The following is a 22,733-nucleotide window of genomic DNA, read 5'->3' as shown; positions in this document are numbered from 1 at the left end:
CTCACCTAGGACCTAGAGATCTGACTTGTGACCGAGACTCTCAAGACCCACGACCGAGAAATCTAGATCTGGGACCATGACTCCCATACCTAGGACTGAACAATCCAAGTTCTGGAACCGAACAATCTGAGTTCAGGACCGAGCCTCCCGAACCTCATCATCGAACACTTCAATCCTCTAATCGAGTATCCCAAGCCCCAATCAAGAACTCCCTCGGTCTAGACCGAGCCTATCCGGTCTCTAACTGGTAAAAATGGACTCAAGGCCTAGGACTCCAGTCCTAAGGCCTGTATGGTTCCACTTTTTAAAACCCAAAATTATTTTTGTAATTTTAGAACCCCAATTCATTTTCAAATAATCCCGATAGGTCAGAAAATGATTTTAAAATATTTTTAAGATATTTTTCAAAATTTTATTTTGACTAAGGCTCCGTTCAGAATTTATTTTTAAATTCTAATATTTTTCTGGTATTTGTCAGGTTCTTTTACTCAATCTTTGTTAACCACAATCATAGGTACGCAATTCTAAATAATTTTGTACAATTATTTATGTAATTTAAATGTATCCTTGTTTAGGACCCCGGATCACTAATTAAAGGAAATAAATGTTATAAATAAATATTTTGATAGTCATACTTTAAAAAAATAAAACTATTTTCAACGGGCGTGGAGGACATAACGCAAAAATCCTTTCCCAAGCGTAACTAAATAATGAAATCCTTATGGAAATTCTGGTATAATTACTAATTTTTCTAAAATCATTTGGCGACTCTATTTTTAAATAAATAATTTTTTCTTAGATTAATTATATTTGATTAATTTAAATTGGATTTCAAATCAAATTGTCATTTGCTTACAACAAATCCCCATATTATTAAAATTTGAATAAAATTAATTATTTTACATAATTGATTTTAAAAGTTGTCAGGTATCGGTTAAAATCTTTAAAAATAAATGTTTTATTTTAAGAAGATGTCTAGCACACAAACTAATGTAGAATCATCGAACATCGAGCCATTCCGGATCCCCATATTGCTAAGCTACGGACTAAGAGGATTTCCCGGGGTTACAAAAATATATATAGTTAAAATGAAGTTGTAAGAATAAAATTAGAAGTATAAAGTTTTATTTTTTGTTTTATGTAATATATTTTATTTTAATTATTTAATTTAATAAGTTTAACTTTAATTATGTATATTGTATTTATAAAATTAAATAAAGATAAAATATGTTAATTATTTTATATATTTTTATTTTAATATTTATATAATGTATTTTATTTTAATATATAATATTTAAATTTTTTTAATTATTTAATAAAGTATTATTTATTTTAATTATATATTAAATTAAGTAATTATTAAGTTTATAGAAAGAAATATGTAATCGTGGGTTATTAACCAGTTTAGTGTGAGAACGTGCATATTTTGGAAAAGTGATTGAAAATGTGGGTATATTGAAAAGAAAAAAATGAAAATTAGATAGACAAAATGATTATCATTTTCTCCCCAAATTCTCTCTTCCTGACCCTCTTCATAATTATATTATATGATATAAAAAATAATAATTTAATTGAGTAAATATAGATAAAAGAATTTAAATAAATAAATTTAAAATATATTTAATAATAAGTTATAACATTAAAATTATATAAAAATACAAAATATAAATAATAAATCAAGTTAATTTTTAAAAAATAAACAAAATAAGTTAGTGAGAAGTTAAACTTTAAATTATGCTACTTTTGGAAACCAACTGTACATAAGTTATGTATAAAAAAAATGGGGACCGGTTCAAATTGCAAATATTTGAATCATTAAAAATGGCAATAAATAGCCTTAAAATGTGCAATAAATATTTGTAAATATTTTTTATTTTGTCAATTTTAATTATCTTTATTTAATAATAATATAATAAAATAGTTAAATGAGGAAGTATTTTGTGTATTAAAAAAAGTATAAAATCTAAAATAAAAAACAATATCAAACAAAGTGATATATGTCAATACTAGCGACGTCATAGCTTACGATTGTCTTAGATTATTAATTGTTGGTATCTACTTTGCATCCGCATTTCATATTTCTTTTAACTTTCTAAGATCGAAATCTTGCTGTAGAACGTGAGACACGTGTTTGACAAAGAAAGTCAGATGAATCATAAGCAATTTAACCAAATTATATATTTTCTATCTGAAATATAATAATCTATTATTTATTTTTATAGACTTAATTGTTTGAAAATTAGTTTGAGTTTATGTCAAAATATTGTAAATTAAAAGTGACACTAACTTTTCAAGTACATATTTTAGAAATTTGAGAGGTTTTGCCCTCAAACTTTGACAACATCTAGTTAAACTTTTCCTTATTAGTTGATCCTTCACTCATTCTCTATCTTTTGATGCAATGGAAGAGTTTTTTCTTAATACATGTGAGAATTTCCAACTAATCTCACTCTTTTTTTTTTCTTTTTCTTCTTTTTATGTAGTTTCATTTTGTTGGGTTTATCTAGACTCTAAAATATATTTTTTGAAATCAACTTGGTTTGCTAAAAAAAACATAAATAAGAATGTCACATTATTTTATTATATTATATATACAAAATAGATTAATTTATATTAGTATTCTATTTTAAATATTGGTCAGGTAACTACTGCATTAACTTATTTCTTAAAAAAAAATGATAAAAGTTGCTAGTGAACTTATTAATTTTTTTTAGAATGTCTAAGTTGGTTAATGTTAGTTTTTTTATATATGTCCTTTGATAAATATTTTATGTTTTCAGGGTTGTTTCTAAAATGATTAATTTTTTTTTGGATGTGATTGGTGACACCTAAGCATTCATATTTTTTTTATTTAATTAAATTCAAACGACTCTTATTTATATTATAATTCATATACATTTTTTAAAAAAAATATTTTTTATTTATTTGAGATGATATATGATAAATAAATAAATAAATAAATAAAGGGGAAATGATTATTTAAGGTTTAGTTGAACTCCAATTTTTGTTTGAATTCCTTTTCTATATTTTGAAAAAACAAATTCATTTATATATAGTTTATCTAAACATGTATATTATAAAAATGGGTTCATTTAGTTTTACCTAATTACAATTATTCATTATCTTAATTTCTCATTCATCATCTCACCTCTCTTATTTAGTTTTTTTTAATACTTGAGTATATTTTATATTTTTTGTTTTTAGTATTAATAAAATTTTGTATTTCAATTAAAAACGTTTCATCTTATATTTATATATTATTTTAATAAATTATTAAAAATTATTCATTTTATTCAAATAACTGCAAATGATTAAGTTTAAATTTATTTTATTTTCTCTTATTAGTTAATTTTTTAATTGATTCTTTCTAAATATTTTTATTATTCAGTTTTAATAAATTTATTTTTAAAATGTATGTAATTATTTTTAATTTATAAACACAATTTACATAATTTTAAAATATATTTATTAATTTATAATTAATAAAATTTAATATTGGTAAAAATATTATATTAATATATGTGAACTTATATAATAAAAAAGATTTATTATTTATATAATTTTTTAAATATCATATATATATATATATATATATATATATATATATATATATATATATATATATATATATATATATATATATTAGATTTTATTTAGATTAATGTGTCAACTACTTTATTTTTTAATATATTTTATAATATTTAAAATATAAATTAATTTAAATTTAAATTATTTAGGTGAGAAATACTTTATTTATATTATAAATAAAAAATATTATAAACTCATTTTAATAAATAAAAAGTCAAATAAAAATATTAACGGATTGAAAGAAGAAATAAAAAAAAAGTTAATACCGTATTAACTTAATATGTGATAGACTAATGTACAGATGTGACATTGACATTCACACTTAAAAAGTGTTTTAAATAAAAATAATAATTTTTTATTTTTTATAATTATTATTTTTTTTATTTTATTTTTCAATTAACCTATTTTAAGGAGTTATTAGTATAATATATAATTTTCATATATTTATATATTTAAATAAAATAGTAAAACAAATACATAAATAAACTTTATGTTATATATTTTAGTGTTAATGATAAAAATATTTTTATTTTTATTTTGTTATGTGCACTTATAATTACAAATATTGTGACATATAATTAATCTATTGAATGATAACTTCCAAGTAATCAATTATTGCCCAAAGCTATCTTAACCTAAATTCAAATTTATTTATTTAAATATTAAAAATAAAGTAATTATTTTTTAAATAATATTAAAATAAATGATGAATTATATAATTAAATAAATTTCATAGACGTAATATAAACATTTATATTAATTAAAACTTTAATATAAACTATCATTTTTTAATAAATATATTATTAATTTTCGATGTCTTTTTTTTTTCAATAATCAAGTATTAATTGTAGAGCTCAAATTATTTATACAATTTTAAATTTTATTTATATTTACTAAAGGGTATACCTATTTAAAAAAAAATTTAAAAAAAAATTATTCTAAAATTTAACCCTATTAAAATTTCATATTTTAAATTTCTAAAATATTTAAACAGGTCAGCATATCATATCTCGTGATATATATGTCTATATGTTTTTATAAGGAAAAAATATATTTTATTATATATTTTAAATTTTAAATAATTAAATTATATTTAAATAATAATAATAAAGGATCAATTATATAATTAAATAAATTTAATAGATATATTAAAAAAATATGCATTCTCTGTAAGCAATAACACGTGTTATAAGATATATAAAATTTCTATTCTCTCTCACTCTATCTATATAATTTTTTATTTTGATTTAAATTTTAAATCCATCTTCTATATTTGAGCTACTTAATTATGTTATTTTTAATACTAATTTATTTTTGTAACTAATTTAACAAAAATAATATATAAAATGGACGGATATATGAGAAATTAAATAATAACCCTAATAAAAACTGACCCTAAGTTTTATTAAAACTATATCTATATTATTATTATATTTATACATATTTTTAAATAACTTATTTTATTTTATATTATTAGTATTTATTAGAGGGATTATTCAAATTCCACACTTATACTAAATCAATACAAACAAAAAAAATATTTGATTCTTCAAATATAAATTTGGATGCTGATTGATGTACAGACTATTCAAATAATTGAATATCCGCTCTATATTAATTAATACTATAATTAACTAAATAATTTTGTATACCCAATGAAGCCAACCACATATTTAATATATTGGGTATACATGATTGAGTGTAATGTAGATCGTAGATAGAGTGGGATTCAATTTAAATTTATTAAATAAACACCCACCTAACAAACTTAATTATACCAAGAGATATACTTAATAAATGGGGAAATTTGAGGAATGACCACTGATAAGGGTGAATAATCAATTGTGTAAGTTCATAATTTACATAATGCGGTGATTTTTTTTTTAAATGACAATTGTACCCTTGCGTAATGCAATCGAATTTTTTTTTTTTTAATTTTGTTTTCGTCTCGCGGTTGCGTAACGCAACTGGGACATTTTCGTCCAAAAAAAATCCATAATTAAAATTTTTTGAAAAATAAAAAAATGCCCCAATTGCGTGACGCAATTGGGACATTTTCGTCCAAAAACAATAAAATGGGTCACCAGCGTCTTTTATTTTATCTTTGCACTATCCGCATTTCACACCTTTTTTATGGTCATCCCCTCACATTTCCCTAATAAATGGGTGGATAATTTTGTTAATATAGCGTTTGAATTTGTCCACGTAGCAAAGAGAGAAATAACCATTGTTATTTGTTAATCAGTGTTTGTGTGTGAGAGAGAATGAAATGTTAGATTGTTATGACTTATCCGAGTAGAACAAAACTTAGAAATAGGAGAAGTTCATATATAAAACCATAGTCATTGGCTTTCTTTCCCTTCTGCAAGACTGCAACTACCCTTTTAAGAGAAAGAGAGAAAGTGTGTGTAAAAATGGCAGCAACAGTAAAGGCACTAGCTGTGTCCATCACCGCACAAGTTCTAGCCCTAGCAGGCACGGTTATGGTGCTGGTTTGGTGTATCCACTTTAGGGGAGGTCTAGCTTGGGAAGCCAAAAACAAAGCCCTCATTTTCAATGTAATTCTCTTCTATTCTCTTACTTTACTATACATAGTAATTAAGAGGTTAATTGTTTAATTTTATTCAGATCAAATTTCCTTTTTTTTGACTGTTCAGATTCACCCAGTTCTCATGTTAATTGGATTCATCATTCTAGGAGGAGAAGGTAAACTAATATATATTAATACCCTTGATTGCTGATTAGCTTATCTAAGAATTAAATGTTTAATTACCCTTTGTTGTTATTGTGAGGTGGTGCAATCAGAAATAGATTTGTGTATCCAAAAAACATATTTATTATCTATAAATCTTTATATATCTTGCTTTTTAAAATTTATAAGAATCAATCTATTAGTTTTGAATTTTTTAAGTTTGTTTATAATATTTTATAATAAGTTCAAATCTTTGTAACTATAATTTTTGTTCCTGTAATACAGCCATCATGAGCTACAAAGCTCTTACTCTCAAAAAAGAAACAAAGAAACTAATCCATCTCATTCTTCATGGGATTGCTCTTATTCTCGGCATTATCGGCATTTACACCGCGTTTAAGTATCACAATGAGAGCAACATTGCCAATTTATACAGTTTACACTCATGGCTAGGACTTGGCACCATCATCGTCTATGCCCTACAAGTAATTAATTCAATTTTTATTTTGGAAGATATGTTCGGTCTATCAGTCATGACACACTTTAATTTAATGCATTCTAAGTGAAAATCGAATACGTTACATTTGATTTATTTTTACAGTGGATATATGGATTTTTGGTGTTCTTCTATCCCGGGGGAGCTCAAGGTCTTAGGGCAGAGTCACTTTCGTGGCACGTTATTGTTGGTATTTTCGTCTACTTATTGGCGGTTGCAACGGCTGCATTGGGATTCTTGGAGAAGTTAACGTTTCTCGAGAATGGGGGACTAGCCAAGTATGGATCGGAGGCTTTCCTAGTTAACTTCACCGCTATCGTTACAGTATTGTATGGCGTTTTTGTCATTCTCACTACTATATCTCAGCCGTCTGCTCAGGTTGAAGATCAATATAGTTATTCTGCTATTTAAATAGTTTCAACTAGTATTTCATGTCACAACACCTTCTTTGCAATGGTGGTGGTGGTTGTTGTTGAAAAGTTTTAGTTTAATTAAAATAAAGGCTATCATTTTGTACTAAAATTTGAATTAGTGGTAGTTTGACTATTAAATTATTATATATATTATCTTGTTTCTCATATAATTTCTCTACAAACTATAAATTTGTTATCATTTATATGGTGTATATAAATCTTAGTCATATCCAGACAAGCTGAAAAAAGATGGACTCCAATTAAGTTAGGTAAGAATTCAAAACAAATGAATTGAGTAGATCTACCAGATGTCTAAATTTGGTGATTGTGGACTCCAATTGAGTTAGGTAAGATTTCAAAAATTGAATAAATTGTCCAGATTTTGTAGTTTGAAAGGTGACCACAATTTTTGGTAATATCAATCTACTTGCACATTTCAGACTAAGCATGTTTAGATATGTATAATATTTTCTTTTTGGGTAGTTTCTTGGGTGATCTAGATCGAAATTTAAGAACAAGTGAGACTAAAATTAAATATAAAAACATGAAATTTACAAATATTGAAATGCAATTTTGATAATAACTCTTTGATTGCACTAAGAAATGTCTGATGTTCAATTGGAGTAATAATTGTTAGAGGTCCTACTAGCTTTCATAATAAAATAAAAGTAATAATAATTAGAAGTCTTGGTTCACTCTATGGAACCCCCAATAATTAATTCACACCTCATACATAGAATCTATTAAAAAAAAAAAATCATAGCCAATTCAATATAGTTTGATGAACAAATTGGTCAATAAATAATGTTCCACTCAAGTAGTAAGTAAGACAACTAAGATTTTAACATTTGACAATAAAATATATATATATATATTGTACTTTTATTTCTATCAAAAACTATTATCCATAGTGAGGGACTCATTCAAGGATTAATTTACAAAGAGATATCTTCAAAGCACCATTATGATGACCACCATTTACAGCCAATTTGTACCCCAACACCACACCCAAACATCACAAATTCTTCACTAAATATAGTATTGCATCTCTTATATATATAAACATAATAAGAAACAGGTGATCAAACCAGCGAGTGATTTCTCTGTGTTCGATTACACACAAAACACAAACAAAAAAAACCCGCATTGTGTAAACCCGAGAGATTCCACTCATCAGCCAATAAACAAACCTGTCATGCACTTATTTCTGCGTTGCACTGATGTTCTCTGCTACAACTTCTTCTGCTCCAAAACATGCTTGAACAGCTCACTTTCTCTAGCCACACACCTTCAATCTTTTTCTGATCCATTGTCATGGATTCTTCCAACCCGTCTTGTGTTTCATCATCATGTCGTTCACAAGAGGGACACATTGGCATGGAAACAGAAGGAAATGGACTGCATGTAACCGGGCAGAACAGATCCTGAGAAACCGAAGCCACGCGATTTTTTTGAATATTGGTTGGTGGGACCCTTGTTGAAACATCAGATTCAGATGAGTAAGGTATGCATGATGGGGTACAGAGGCTGAGAGACATCGGAACCTTGTTTAGTTCCTTTGGCGGAGGAGTGGGCAACTTCACGAAAGATACAATACTGTGACGACAAAGAGGACATGGAATGGAGCCAGCTGGGCCTCGCGATTCAGAGGGCATGACGCTGGTTGAACAGAGGCAGAGAGCACATCTAACGCAAAGTTTATGCCCACAACCTGAATAACAGTATAAGGAAAACCTAGAGTTTCATTGTTATGCATCCAGAAATTGGTCAGAGCAAACCCATAAACTATATGTTCATTAATTTGAAAAAAAAAATATTTTTGAACATCAATTTTAAATGAGATTATTTTTCTGTTCAAAACTCTTACACACATTAAGGATGATTTTTAACCTTTTTTGCTAACTTCATTACATATTTATGGACATGCCTTTTTTTCAGTTCAAAAATAAAAGGGTACAGTATCAAAATAGTCCTGGGAAAATCTTACTAAAATTTGCTGTTTAAAAATGGTTTAAATCAAAATAGTTGATGGGCTTATATAAAAAAAACAATAGCTTGAGGATGATTTCAGAATTAGTGAAAATTATGAGTTTACTCTTTGTTTTCCAACAAAAAAATGTTTGTGATAATATGAAGATAGAAGAAGAAAGAATTAAAACCTTCTGCAGCAACAGTGCATAGCCTCTCTAAGCAAACAGCACATATATCAGCATCATCAGAGCATTTGGTGGAAGAATGTAAACCGTAATCTCTGACAGACAAAGAATACGATGAGAAATTGCTGTATATTAATGTTTGAAAGACAAATATGCTCTTCTTATGCATAAAACAGCAATCACTAACAAGACAAAGAATTATTATTAGACTTCTGAATTTCATAAACATTCAGAATGCAGGCTCCCAAATAACATTTAAAAAACAACACACTTAATAATAGGTATAATTAATCAGACTAAATCAGAAGCTATTCGATATTGATATATGTAAGAAATTCATATCAAATCAGACTCAGAATGTAGCTTTCAGATAAACCCAATATTTTGACCCGAAAGACAAAAGAGGGAAGGTACACAAATATCAAAGAGTGACAGAAACCGTTTCCATGATAATATCAAAGATATTTATTACCTTGCAATGTTGAGTACACTCATAAGAGGCAAGGACAAATAACTGGAAGGACGAAACACTGGTACTGCTGTGGTAGCAGCGTTTGGGTCTAGCAATGGCTCAAGCCAATGTCGGCCCCACATCTTGGCTACATCTAGTGGCAGCCACCTGCAAGATTACAAAATAATCATCTAAAAAAAGGATCAAAAGCATGAAAACTTTAATTGAATTTACAGAAACATAAAAGCTATTAGAAGCAGGCTTTGGTTATTGATTCCAGAACATATGTAATAAGCATGTACCCGTTGTTGTTTAATGTCAATCTACTGGCACCATTAGCTAGGAGGATCTGCTAATAAAATGAAAATGTCATTTTTCAAATTCTTCTACATAGTAGTGAGTCAGAGTAAATCGCTTAAGAAACATAACTTGCCTGACAACATTTCAAATTTCCTCCACGTGCAGCATAGTGCAGAGGGGTACTTCCAGTGCCTGCAAAAATGAACTCAGTTATCTGTCAATGGAAACATGAAGAAGAAAAAAAGAGCAAAGGAAAATGTGATACTCAATTTGAGACAAACCTATCAAGTCCACAGATGTTCCATATGGAAATGTCACCGCCGAGACATTTGCATGAATATCAAGAAGGAGCTGAACACAGTCAAAATAACCGTTTAATGCAGCCATATGGAGAGCAGTGATGCCACCGTCAGCAGTTTTGTTTATAAATTTTGACAGCGTGCTGCAAATATTTGTTTTTAAATGTTAAATTTTGTAAAAGAGCTGTAGAAATAATACAAACAATGTCTTGGTAGTCATTGTTGGGCATTGATATTGATACTGTCACGTTAAAGTAAATAAACTAGATTTTTCTATTATCTATTTCCTAGTTTCCTTCACAATATTGAGCTGACTCCACCCAAACAACTTTACAATGTATTAGAAATCACGACCAAGTCAAGGAATAAGTCTAAGAAAATTCTGACTTTTATTTAGATTCTTATTTTGAAAATTGTTTGTTTTAAACTGTAAGAATATAATTCTGTGTGGAAATATTACCTACTATCACTATAAATTCTTGCCCATTCTTAGTTAAGACAATCTTATTTCTAGAAGCGTCAATGTTTTCATTATCATGACATACTGAAACTAACCGTAGTGGAAAAAAAAAGCACCTGCGGTTGCTTATCACAATGGTATCATCACGCACTTCATCACTTGCATTTATGGAATCAAAGGGAATACTTGGAATGAAATCTGCCACAACAAGCCTCATACATCTAACGTGTCCATTCATCGCAGAAAAATGAAGAGCTGTCCTTCCACTAAGGTAATCAGCTCTTGTAACCTATTTGTAAAGCAATAGGACACATTATAAAGGAGTTCAAGAAAATCAATAAACTTTTTGGAAATTTTTGTTAAAATTGAGATCTTGCCCCTTGTGAAATCACTTTAAAACTCACATTGCATTTGAAAAGGAGGAGAGTTTGAACAACTTCCCAGTGTCCATATGTGCATGCTTGCATTAATGCCGTCTTTAAACACAATTCCAAAAAAAAGTCACACAATTAACCAGAGATCTACCCATTAACAAAATCCATGAAACTTCCCAGCTTCAATTCCTACAAACTAATAAATAAAATAAACAGACACATGGAAGATTGATTTCATAAAGGACAAGTTATAGACATGAAAGCAACATGAAAAATGATCACATTAAAAACTGGGATAATAATAATAATAATAATTCAAAACAAGCAAAACCTAAAACCCAGATGAAAAATAATGCCCTAAAACCCAGATGTTATACCTGACCACAGTAATTTCTAGAATTCACATCCGCTCCATTCTCGAGCAATAAAGCAACAATCTGCATTATCCCCATAAGTCAATTTGATTGAAGAAGAGAGAAACTATGAAGGAGGAGAAATGGGTGTTTGTAATGGAACCTCATCGTGCCCTTTAGCAGCGGCAAAGTGTAGAGGAGAGTTAAGGCCACCAAAGGTGGAGTATTTGGCGAGATAAGGGTTGCAATCAAGCAGCATCTTTGCTTCAACAAGATCACCATCTCTGGCCGCTGATACCAACCTCTCTCCTGACGCTGAGCATCCAAACGAATTCCCCATCTTCTCTCCTCTCTTGTGCAAAGCCCCTTATCCTTTCTAGCTCTCTCTTTCTCTCTAGATTCTACACGGCTACATAATGAGTCCTCATTTGGGTGAAAAGTGAAATGGGTATCTGGAATTAGGTCAACTGTCGGTTAAACCAGATTGAAAGAGTAGCAACAAAGGGTCCGGGGAATAGAGCGAAATTGGAGATGAGACAAATCACTAAAGCAAAAAGTGGTTGAATGGGGCTTTTCCTTGTTTCATACCCATTCTAAACAATACTTTTCTTCTCTTTTTAATTCATGCTTTAATATTTTTTTTATTTATTCAATTTATGTAATAAACTATGCTTAGTTATTAAGTTTTAATAATTATGTGAAGAATCATTAATCATACTAACAGGACAAAATCCATAATTAAGAATAGTTTCAGCTAAAAGTTATGTTTTCTTATTGTTACATTACAATCTTATTGAAGTTTACCCATAGTTGAAATTGATTTTTCATTTGTTATAAGATTGTTGTTCATTTGATAACTTATTTATTTGCTAAGTTGGTATCCATATTTTTACATCTAATTTTTGATATAGTGGAGAGAGTTTTAGAATTATAACATAAAATATGAGTGTTTAGGAAAAGATTCCGGGTTCAATTTGAACAAGTTTAGGGAAATTAAAAGTTGCTCTATCGTTGGGTAACGAGGTATCTGACCCCAATTAGATATGAAACTACTTTTCGATCCCGAACTGGTGAATATCATATTCATTCTCATTCTCGATTATGCAGGTACCCAATCCCCGTTATCTACCTTAAATACCCTGTAGAGAATTTCCCTCCTAATCAATCAAAGACTTAAGAAATATAACAGCAAGAAACCAATAAAACAACACAAGATTTGATATCGGAGTTCGACCCAAAAAAGATGGTCTACGTCTCCGTCGAGCTCTGTTACGAACTCGATTCCACTATCACAATTAAACGTTTCAGTTACACCTCGTTTTTATATATATCACTCACACCTCTAAAATCTCTAACCCTCTTGTGTGAATTACTCATATATATATATATATATAAACAACTTGTCCTAACTAACTTAACAAACTTAACAAACTTAAGCCTTTGACACTTTAGTTAATTGGGCCTATTTAATTGGGCCGACCCATCAACTCAATTTCAACAATCTCCACCTTGGGTTGAAGGGTCCTTCTCTTGTTCTAGTGAAATTGAATATGTTCATCACTTCATTGCTCGAAGCCTTCATTGCACTAAATCTCTTGAACTCTAAGCAAATCCAAACAATGTCTGAATTTACTTAGAGGTAGTACCTTGGTTCCAACATCAGCCGGGTTATCTTTTGTTCCAACCTTGTTGATTGAAACCACCCCTTGTGCTATCTTCTCTCGAATGAAATGATGCTTGATATCCACGTGTTTTGTTCTGTCATGGAACACGGGATTCTTGCACAAGTGTAGTGCACTTTGGCTATCTGTGAACACCGTCGCAGGTCCTTCGAACACCTTCAGTTCTTGCAGCAGACCCTGAATCCACATTGCTTCCTTTACAGCTTCAGTTGCTGCGATATATTCGGCTTCTGTTGTTGATAAGGCCACTACTGATTGCAACTGGCTCTTCCAACTGATACAGTTACCGTTCACCAAAAAATAGAAAGCCGAAGTTGATTTCCTTGAGTCTTTATCTCCTGCATAGTCTGAGTCCACGTAACCAATTACACTAACATCTGCTCCACTTCTTTTCTTGTAACATATCCCCACATTAGTAGTCGAAGCTATGTATCTTAGTAACCACTTCATTGCGAGCCAATGTTCACGGCCTGGACTCGCCATAAACCTGCTCAAGACACTAATCGCATGTGCCAAGTCTGGCCTGGTACAGACCATTGAGTACATCACAGACCCAACTGCACTTGAATACGGAATCTTTTCCATGTAAGTCTGATCTGACCTGGTTTTTGCCGAGTTCACAGACGACATCAGATACTGATTCGTGATTGGCAACTTTGCTGGCTTGGCTCCTTGAATTTTGAACTTGTCAATCACCTTCTCGAGATAGCCTTGCTGGCTGAGAGTCATTACACCATTCTTCCTGTCTCTCTTAATCCTTATCCCAAGAATCTTAGCAGCTTTGCCTAAGTCCTTCATATCGAACTCGGAACTTAGAACAATTTTCAACTTCTTCACACTTGAAGCTTCTTTGCTGATTAGTAGCATATCATCTACATAGAGCAGAAGATAATCAGCTTCAAGTATATTCTTCCCTCTAAAGTATAAACAAGTATCATAGCTACTCCTCATAAAGCCTTGTTGAGTAATAAACGCATCAAACCGTAAGTACCACTGCCTTGGTGATTGTTTGAGTCCATACAACGACTTCCTAAGCAAACACACCATGTTCTTCTCTTGCTGAACTTTGAACCCTTCTGGCTGCTCCATGTAGATGGTTTCCTCTAAATTTCCATGAAGAAACGCAGTCTTAACATCCATCTGTTCTAACTCAAGATCGAACTGAGTTACCAGCGAGAGCATTATCCGAATGGTTTTGTACTTAACAACTGGTGAGAAGATCTCATTATAGTCCACTCCTTCCTTTTGAGAGAACCCTTTAGCAATTAATCTTGCTTTGTACTTGACCCCCTCTTGAATCGAAATACCTTCCTTGATCTTATAGATCCACCTGCACTTGATTACAGATTGTTTGACAGGCCTTGGAACAATCTCCCAAGTTGAATTCTTATAAAGTGAATTCATTTCTTCCTTCATAGCTTCCATCCATTTGGATCTATCACTAGAACTCAAAGCCTCTTTGAAATCTTCCGGCTCAGTTTTGTCTAACTCAACTGCTGTCATAAACGCATATGCCAACATATCGGTATAAGCTGAGAACCCATACCTCTGGATGGGTTTTGGTTGCCTCCTTTCCCTGTCCCTTAAGAGTTGATAACTAGCTTCCGACTGAGCTGTAATTTTCTCGTCTTGTGCCACAACAGGTTCAACATCTGTACCAGTAAATTCCTCCTGATTATCAGCAACCATTTCAGTGTTTTGATCTGAAATCAATGGCTCCACCTGACCATGATCCCCTGCATTAATCTCCACTTGACCAGTCCCCTGCTCGCTTTTACCTAAGTCACCTTGATTAGATTGATTCTGAGAGAGACACACAAACTCCTCTTCATTGAATACTACGTCCCTGCTGTTTATGGTTTTAAAACCGCCAGACTGTTTTAACCACAGCCTATAACCTTTCACTCCTTGAGGATACCCAAGAAACACACACTTCACACTTCTTGGCTCTAACTTGCCTTCTTTTTGATGAGCGAAGGCTGTACATCCAAATGGTCTAAGATGAGACAAATCTGGAGGCTTACCAGTCCACATTTCTTCAGGAGTTTTGAACTCAATTGTTGTCGACGGACATCGATTCACCAAATATGCTGCTGTCATTACAGCTTCTCCCCAGAAAGACTTGGACAAACCTGCACCGAAAAGCATGCATCGAGACTTATCTAACAAAGTCCGATTCATTCGCTCAGCAACTCTGTTTTGCTGGGGTGTGGATCGAACTGTTCTATGTCTTTGAACCCCTAGCTCACGACAATGACTATCAAACACTTCGTTGCAAAACTCTAACCAATTATCTGTTCTTAGGATCTTTAATTTTCTACCTATCAGATTCTCAACCAAAGTCTGCCATGTTTTGAACTTCTCAAAAGCATCACTTTTGTGTTTCAGAAGATAAACCATACTTTACGAGAATAATCATCTACGATTGACAAGAAGTACGAGTTACCTCCATGCGTCGATGTTTTCTCAGGACCCCATAAGTCTGAATGGACATACTCCAACACGCCCTTGGACTTGTGAACCCCGGTCTTAAATTTCTGCCGATGCTGTTTGCCTAACACGCAATGCTCGCAAAAGCTTAGACCCTTGACTCTATCTGAGCCTAATATATTCTTTTCGCTGAGAATCTGCAAAGCCTTCTCACTGATGTGACCGAGTCTCCGATGCCATATCGTGGCCTTCTTGTCTTCATCTGAAACTACAAGTGCAGACTGTCTCGACACAGTTTCACCAATCAGCTGATACAAACCTTCTTGCTTGATACCTTGCATCATTAACCTGTTTTCCTTCATTATCTTCATCTTCCCCGACACTATCTGATTTGTGTATCCTAAGTCATCAAGAATCCCGAGAGAGACGAGGTTTCGTGACAGCTGAGGCACAAACCTGACTTGTTTCAGAACCCTTACAACACCATCGAACATTTTTATGCTGACATCTCCAATACCTTCTACTTGACATGCATTGCTATTTCCCATCAGCACCTTGCAACCACTCAGTTTCTGGAAATTAGAGATCCAATCTTTTCTGTACGTCATGTGGAAAGTACAACCGGAATCAAGAACCCAGTCCCTTCTACCATCTTCCATTGACGCCATCAAGACCTCTCCACTGTCATAGCCATCACCATAATTCGCAGATTCTTTAGTCTCCACTTGTTTTTTCTTGTTATCTTTCAGCCAACTATAGCAGTGGTTTCGAAGATGACCAACCTTTCCACAATGATAGCATTTTCTTGTTTCCGCAGATTCCGATTGTGATGTTTTTCTTTTCTTATCTTTCGATTTGTTATTGGTACGAGGTTGCCCTTTGTAGAAGTTTTTCCCTTTGGCCATGTAATTCTCGCCATTTGAACTCGCTTTCTTTTCTGTCCTTAATTCCAACTCTCTCGACTTCAATGCCGAAATCACCTCTTCAAGAGTGATACTTGTTCGTCCATATTTGATCGCATTACGGACTTCTTTGTAGGATTCGGGAAGAGAGTTGAGGATGATTATTGCCTGGTTTTCATTGCTCATTGCTTCGTTCTCGCCTGAGTTTGCCAACTCGATATTGAGTTTCAAGAACTCATCAAGATTTTGAGTAAGAGTCTTTTCTTGCATCATCTTGTAACTGAACAGCCTTTCCTTCAAGTAAATCTTGTTAATCAAAGATTTGGATTGGAACAGCTCGTCTAGGCGCATCCACATCGATGCCGGAGTCTTCTCATTGTCTATCAACCGAATTACAGAATCTGAGAGATGGAAAATGATTGTACCAATCGCTGTCTCTGTCATCTCGATCTTTTGATCTTTATTCATCTCCATTGGCCACGAGACTGGTTCTTCTAGAGTTCGCAGAAGATGCTGCTGTGCCAAGAGAGCCTTGATTTTCCGCTGCCAAATGCGAAAATCTCCATTGCCATCGAACTTGTCAATGTCAGTCTTCATACTTGAGATGGACTGCCACTGGAATTCCCAAGGTGCCGTTTTCTGTGTTGATCTCTTTCTTGTATAATATTGAACCTTGTCCACTTTGTCTCTTTCTGCGCCTGAGCCGGAATCTTCCTTATCCGTATCACTAGCCAGCATTAAAGACCTTTCCAAGATTCTTCAAGATTCTTCAAGATTGATTCTAATCTTGCCCAAACCGAGCTCTGATACCACTGTAGGGAATTTCCCTCCTAATCAATCAAAGACTTAAGAAATATACAACAAGAAACCAATAAAACAACACAAGATTTGATATCGGAGTTCGACCCAAAAAAGATGGTCTACGTCTCCGTCGAGCTCTGTTACGAACTCGATTCCACTATCACAATTAAACGTTTCAGTTACACCTCGTTTTTATATATATCACTCACACCTCTAAAATCTCTAACCCTCTTGTGTGAATTACTCATATATATATATATATAAACAACTTGTCCTAACTAACTTAACAAACTTAAGCCTTTGACACTTTAGTTAATTGGGCCTATTTAATTGGGCCGACCCATCAACTCAATTTCAACGTACCCTAAGTTGGAGGTTGAAGAAGACAAACTCATTAATGTATATAAGTGTTGAAGACAACAATGATTTTGTGAATAGAGGCTACTTGACATTAAATCTCAATTCAAACAAATCTATTTATTATCTTTGACAGTATTCCAATTAATGTTCTACCTAAGCTATAGGTTTTGACTTCAATCTTTTACCTTCTTAAAAAAAATCTACAAACACTATTCAAATCAAATATAAGTTGTATATTTAAAAAAAAAAATTATATATATGTAGAGAATGGCACACCCTTAAAATGCCTATTATCATAAAATTATTCTAATTATCATATAGAATATAAAAATACCCTCATTTCATTCTGTAATATTTTATAATTTCAAGGATATTTTAAGCCTTTTGACACAAAGAATCCAAATGAATCAAAAATAATTATTTTTACTTGAAAAACCCAGATCAAACAAGCTCAGCTTTTCTTCTCTTTTATTAACATTGTTTTATCTTGAAAATGAACTTTATAAAGGAGCCGTTTGATTAACAACTTTGGATCAAAATTACCCTTAATTAACAACACAAAGTGAAACATTAAAAGTAACTTATAAATGACCCCTAACAAACGATTATACAAATATCGATTTCACTCTAAGAATGGCTTACACAAGAAACAACTGTTTGCTTAGTGAAAATAAATCACACTTTCAACGATCCTCAACGATTGCCTTTGCCAATCTCAACAAAAAAGTGTGTAAACTTGACCACTTAAACCCATATGCAAACAGCAATGCTTATCCTGCAAAAATAACACTTCAATCACTCTCAAAATGCTTAAACAAGTGAAAATTACCAAACCAAGATCAAGATTTTAATGTCAATTTCAACCTAGCCACCATGATTTTATTTTTTACTTTTTTTTATGATAGCAGGAGGAGGTGCGATACTAATCTCTGACTGACTAGTGAAGAAGACATAGGTACCGAAAAGAAAATGAAAAAGTTTACCAAAAATAAAATACACGATATTACAAAATACTAGATTCTAAATACCCTCGTTATGGAGCAGTAGAGTTGAACATCTTCTTACCCTGATCTGCAAGTGGAACCGGTCAAGCGAAAACAACATCCGACCTTAGCACATACTTGATCCCCTTGGTAACCTTTTGGGCTTCATGCAGCATACACTTATGACCATGAATATGAAGAAGAGCCATTCCTTCAGAAGGAGGCACCTACAGAATTCATTAAAATAGTTTAATATGACAAAAAATGAAGAAAAACTGAACTTACTTTCATTAGAAACAAAGCAAGAACTAACCTCAGCAACAATGCTGTTTCTGTGACCATAAAAGACTGTTTCTCCACCAACTAGAGTCTCAGAGGAGGCATCATCCTGCAATGTATTAGAATCCTTTTTCGATTTCGGTTTGAACCCACCACTTAAATATATCAATAATGTGTAGTGTGTACGTTTTCCCTCTCCAAGATCAACGCTTTCATCAATATGCTGTCCAAAACACTGGCCAACCTTGTAGCTAAAGGATCATTGTACTTTAGACAATTTCAATTTATGTACAATCGAAGCTGATGACAAATAAGAAATGGCATTACCGGTACAATCGAATATTTGGGTTCAATCCAACAGCAACTTTGGATCGAATCTTGAAATCGGAAAGCAACTTGTCAAATCCCGACGCCCATATCGTGTATGCAAGTACAGGATCATTGAAAGATATTCGATCATTATCTCTAAAAGCTTCACCTTTTGTTGGGCCTAGACTTCCTTGGTGCGTGAATCCAATGGATTCCGCAACTTTTATGAATCCTTTTGATTCACTAGATGTAAAGAAATTATGCACCTGCAAGTATTAACCAAGAATGGATTATTAATAAAAAAAGAAAAGAAAGAACAATTCACCTGTAAAGAATGGTCGAACAATAGGTGAGGTGCAGAGTAAATCATCGGGTGTTATGGTATTCATCTGAATGATGATCCGAACAAAATTGTATATTTTTTATGTTAGCGAATTCACAATGAGCATCCAAGCAAAGCTATATACCAAATGAAGCAGAAAATCATACTATAAATGATACAAAAAAAATTCATAAAAAGAAAGAAAAGATAGAACAATTCATCTGTAATGAATGATCAAATAATAAGTAAGGTGCAGAGTAAATCAACAAGTTTTATGGTATTCATCTGGATCATAATCCGAAAAAAAAAAAATGTATTGCAAGAAACACACTATATTCCGGATCATGATCCTGAAATAATCTTATACCAAACTGAAAAAGAAAAATCATTTCTCAATTTATACTTTGGCAATTGAAAATCATGATTGTGACAAAATACCTTCCAACTATGCTCAATGGTTCCAACAAAACATACAGAATTAAAATGGGCTTGTGCCACAGGAGTTGATTTGATCTACTTCACACAGCTGTGAGATTACAGGGTTAGTTAGGGCTCATGAACCCTTTCTTTGTGTCAATCTATTGCAAGAATTAAATCATGTCCAGCAAGCCAATACTAGGTCACATAAACAAGATCCTGTCTTGAGAAAGAAACCAAAAATGGGGACAATCACATATCTAAAAGATGTGAATGTAAGCTGAATCAGAAAGTAACAATTATAGTAACCATGTTCATGAGACTTTTATGATATATTAGTCAAAAAGGTTCTAGGCATGGATATCATCAAAGAGGTGAAGTTGCTTATATCTTGATTGCGTCAGATTTTTCTTTCCTTTGAATAGAGGATAGAGTTATTTGTCTTGGATTTCCTAGTCTAAGCAAGAGACAATATACCTTGATATTTTCAATCAGAATGATACACTCCCTAAAACTGGATTCTTAAGTTTTGCTAGTCAAACACATTAGTAACATCCAATAAAAGTCATGACCCTGAAATTCAGACAGAGGTATATCTCCTTTTCGGAGAACTCAAATCCTCGACTAAAAAGAAAAATCTTATTCTTCCCCAAGGGTATCTCACTAGGATGGTAACAGAGTGAATAGTTTAAACAAAGGGAACACTAGGATGGTACCCAAATGAAAAGTGATTACGAAATCACTTTGCAATTGGGTAACATCTTAGTGTAAGTGTAAGGTTTTTCCTTTCCTTGAGCTATTCGATTTCATCCACGACCTATTATTTTGGGTCATGCCAACAATCTCCAGTTTTATCCCATAGACCTGAATCTATAAGGAACTATCAAATTACAATAATTCAAACATAAGAACTCGCGCAAGCCGTGAATCAAGACGCGGATGCTGAAAATTGGGGATACATATAGCAAATCAATCATATGATGGAACTTATCTCTCTAAAAAGAAAGAGAAAACATCAACATACCAAACTGCAAGAATAAAAACGAGATGCAGAAAAGAATTGGATATAGGTAGAGAAGAAACCAAATTGGACGGAAATCGTATCGTACAGTGAAGAGATCGTTTCCTTTAAGGTGAGTGATGCTGAGATTTGACTTAGGTTTAATCAATGGCCATGCTATCATCGTTGCTTTCTTTTCTTCTTCTGTTTTCTTCCTTTCACCCATTTTCCTTTGTCTGATTTCTGTAGGTTCCTTATTATGGGTTTGTTTCGAAACCCCTAAATCCGGACCAAATAGGCATCCGGCTTGGATCATATTTAGAAATATTTTGAGGAATATGGTACTCAACTATTATGATGGGCTTAGCTCCAGATGAGTCTACTCAACAGACTCACCACTCACAATTTTTTTTTTAATTAAACATGAACTAATCTATTTTAAGAAAGATTATAAATATGGAAAATAATTTCAAGGAAATTATAAATATGATATTCTTCTACAAAATTGTATTTTTTTTTTAAAACAAAACTTACCATAATTTAATTTGGTAAGCATTACTAATTATATTTAGCTTAGTGTAAATTATATGGGAATCAGTTTATTTATATAATAAAAAGAATAAAAGATTATTTTATTCTTATATTTATATAAATTATTTTAATTATTTTTTAAATATTTATCTTATTTTAGTTTTTATTATTAATTATATTTAAATTATTAAAAATAATATTTAATTATCATATAAACATTTTAAAATAATTTATATATTATTTTCTCTCTTCTCATTCATACCACAACCATAAAAAGCCGCATCATAATAAAATGAAATGAGGAGATACTTATCACATATAAATACATAATTCACATGGGTCAGTCATTAATTGAATATGTCACAATAAACACTACTCCAATGCACAATATCTTTAAAAAGTACGATAAAGTAAGGAAAATAATATATAAGTGATTATACTTTTATTTTGTAGATGAATTAGTATACTAGGAAATTTATGTGGATGATACAGATCAAACACATTAAGCTTCTTTACTCGCCTTATTGATAGATTTATGAGCATTCCCTAATAACTATAACAAAAAGTTAACGGAACATGTTTAAGCTATAGAGTCTAAGTGTCATGTTTAGGCTAGAGTATTTGCTAAGTCAATACAAATGATAGAGTTAATGATTCTTTTGACTCTTGAGGAAGAAGTGAGATTAAAAGTATTTTAGTTGATCGAATAATATGTAATGAATTTACATATCTATAAAGGAGTATGTAATCTGTTGTAAGAGCAAAAGAGAGAAAGAAAAAGTTCTTATGACAACTCTAGTGTAGTGCGAGAAACAATCATAAGAAGTTAGATGCAAATTGCAAAAAGATACTCGAGTCAATGTGAATTAGATCAAAGTTCTGAATCGCATAGAAAAGTACGATAAATGTGGCATAAATTCATAACCCATTCTCCAAATAAAAGACTCTACAAGAATGGAGTCTCATCTTTACTATGAACCTACTCAAATAAGTTGAACATTTTCAGAGATATTTTTGTGCTTTGACAATGGGAAATGTTACACACATGCAACGCATCATCAACGGTCGCCCTCGGTTATAAGGACAACCTTAGGCCGGTCGGAATTTGACGAAAAAGTGATAGAGCTACGATAAC

At 31.7% G+C, this 22,733-nt stretch overlaps 3 protein-coding genes across 5 annotated transcripts; 1 reads left to right on the top strand and 2 right to left on the bottom strand.

Moving 5' to 3' along the window:
• Positions 1-5,900: 5,900 nt before the first annotated feature.
• LOC124934375 (transmembrane ascorbate ferrireductase 1-like) lies at positions 5,901-7,354 on the top strand. The gene is made up of 4 exons (XM_047474899.1): positions 5,901-6,146; positions 6,246-6,294; positions 6,566-6,765; positions 6,882-7,354. Exons 1-4 carry the CDS (start codon positions 6,003-6,005, stop codon positions 7,185-7,187), a joined length of 699 nt encoding a protein of 232 aa, XP_047330855.1. The 5' UTR covers positions 5,901-6,002; the 3' UTR covers positions 7,188-7,354.
• Positions 7,355-8,119: 765 nt separating this feature from the next.
• On the bottom strand, positions 8,120-12,134 carry LOC124935860 (E3 ubiquitin-protein ligase XBAT33-like). 2 transcript variants are annotated; one of them, XM_047476292.1, is made up of 10 exons: positions 11,746-12,134; positions 11,607-11,666; positions 11,260-11,331; positions 10,972-11,144; positions 10,378-10,538; positions 10,230-10,288; positions 10,099-10,145; positions 9,818-9,964; positions 9,349-9,440; positions 8,120-8,900 (listed from the first exon to the last, which is right to left on the bottom strand). In XM_047476292.1, exons 1-10 carry the CDS (start codon positions 11,920-11,922, stop codon positions 8,383-8,385), a joined length of 1,506 nt encoding a protein of 501 aa, XP_047332248.1. In that variant the 5' UTR covers positions 11,923-12,134; the 3' UTR covers positions 8,120-8,382. The 2 variants fall into 2 exon arrangements, with proteins under 2 accessions (XP_047332248.1, XP_047332249.1); XM_047476293.1 differs by having other exon boundaries at positions 11,260-11,425; positions 11,746-11,797.
• Positions 12,135-18,322: 6,188 nt separating this feature from the next.
• On the bottom strand, positions 18,323-21,413 carry LOC124933450. 2 transcript variants are annotated; one of them, XR_007098970.1, is made up of 6 exons: positions 21,177-21,413; positions 19,347-19,594; positions 19,054-19,270; positions 18,823-18,967; positions 18,468-18,532; positions 18,323-18,418 (listed from the first exon to the last, which is right to left on the bottom strand). XR_007098970.1 is itself a non-coding variant. In XM_047473851.1 (5 exons), the coding sequence occupies exons 1-4, from the start codon at positions 21,381-21,383 to the stop codon at positions 18,845-18,847; spliced, it is 795 nt and encodes a 264-aa protein (XP_047329807.1). In that variant the 5' UTR covers positions 21,384-21,413; the 3' UTR covers positions 18,323-18,532; positions 18,823-18,844. The 2 variants fall into 2 exon arrangements, 1 of the variants encoding a protein (XP_047329807.1); XM_047473851.1 differs by having other exon boundaries at positions 18,323-18,532.
• Positions 21,414-22,733: the final 1,320 nt, after the last annotated feature.

Source organism: Impatiens glandulifera, chromosome 4, assembly GCF_907164915.1.
Source record: "Impatiens glandulifera chromosome 4, dImpGla2.1, whole genome shotgun sequence".
In the NCBI taxonomy this organism is placed as follows: Eukaryota; Viridiplantae; Streptophyta; class Magnoliopsida; order Ericales; family Balsaminaceae; genus Impatiens; species Impatiens glandulifera.
The sequence above is the reverse complement of the archived record's forward strand: the minus strand, read 5'-3'. Positions and strand labels throughout refer to the sequence as shown.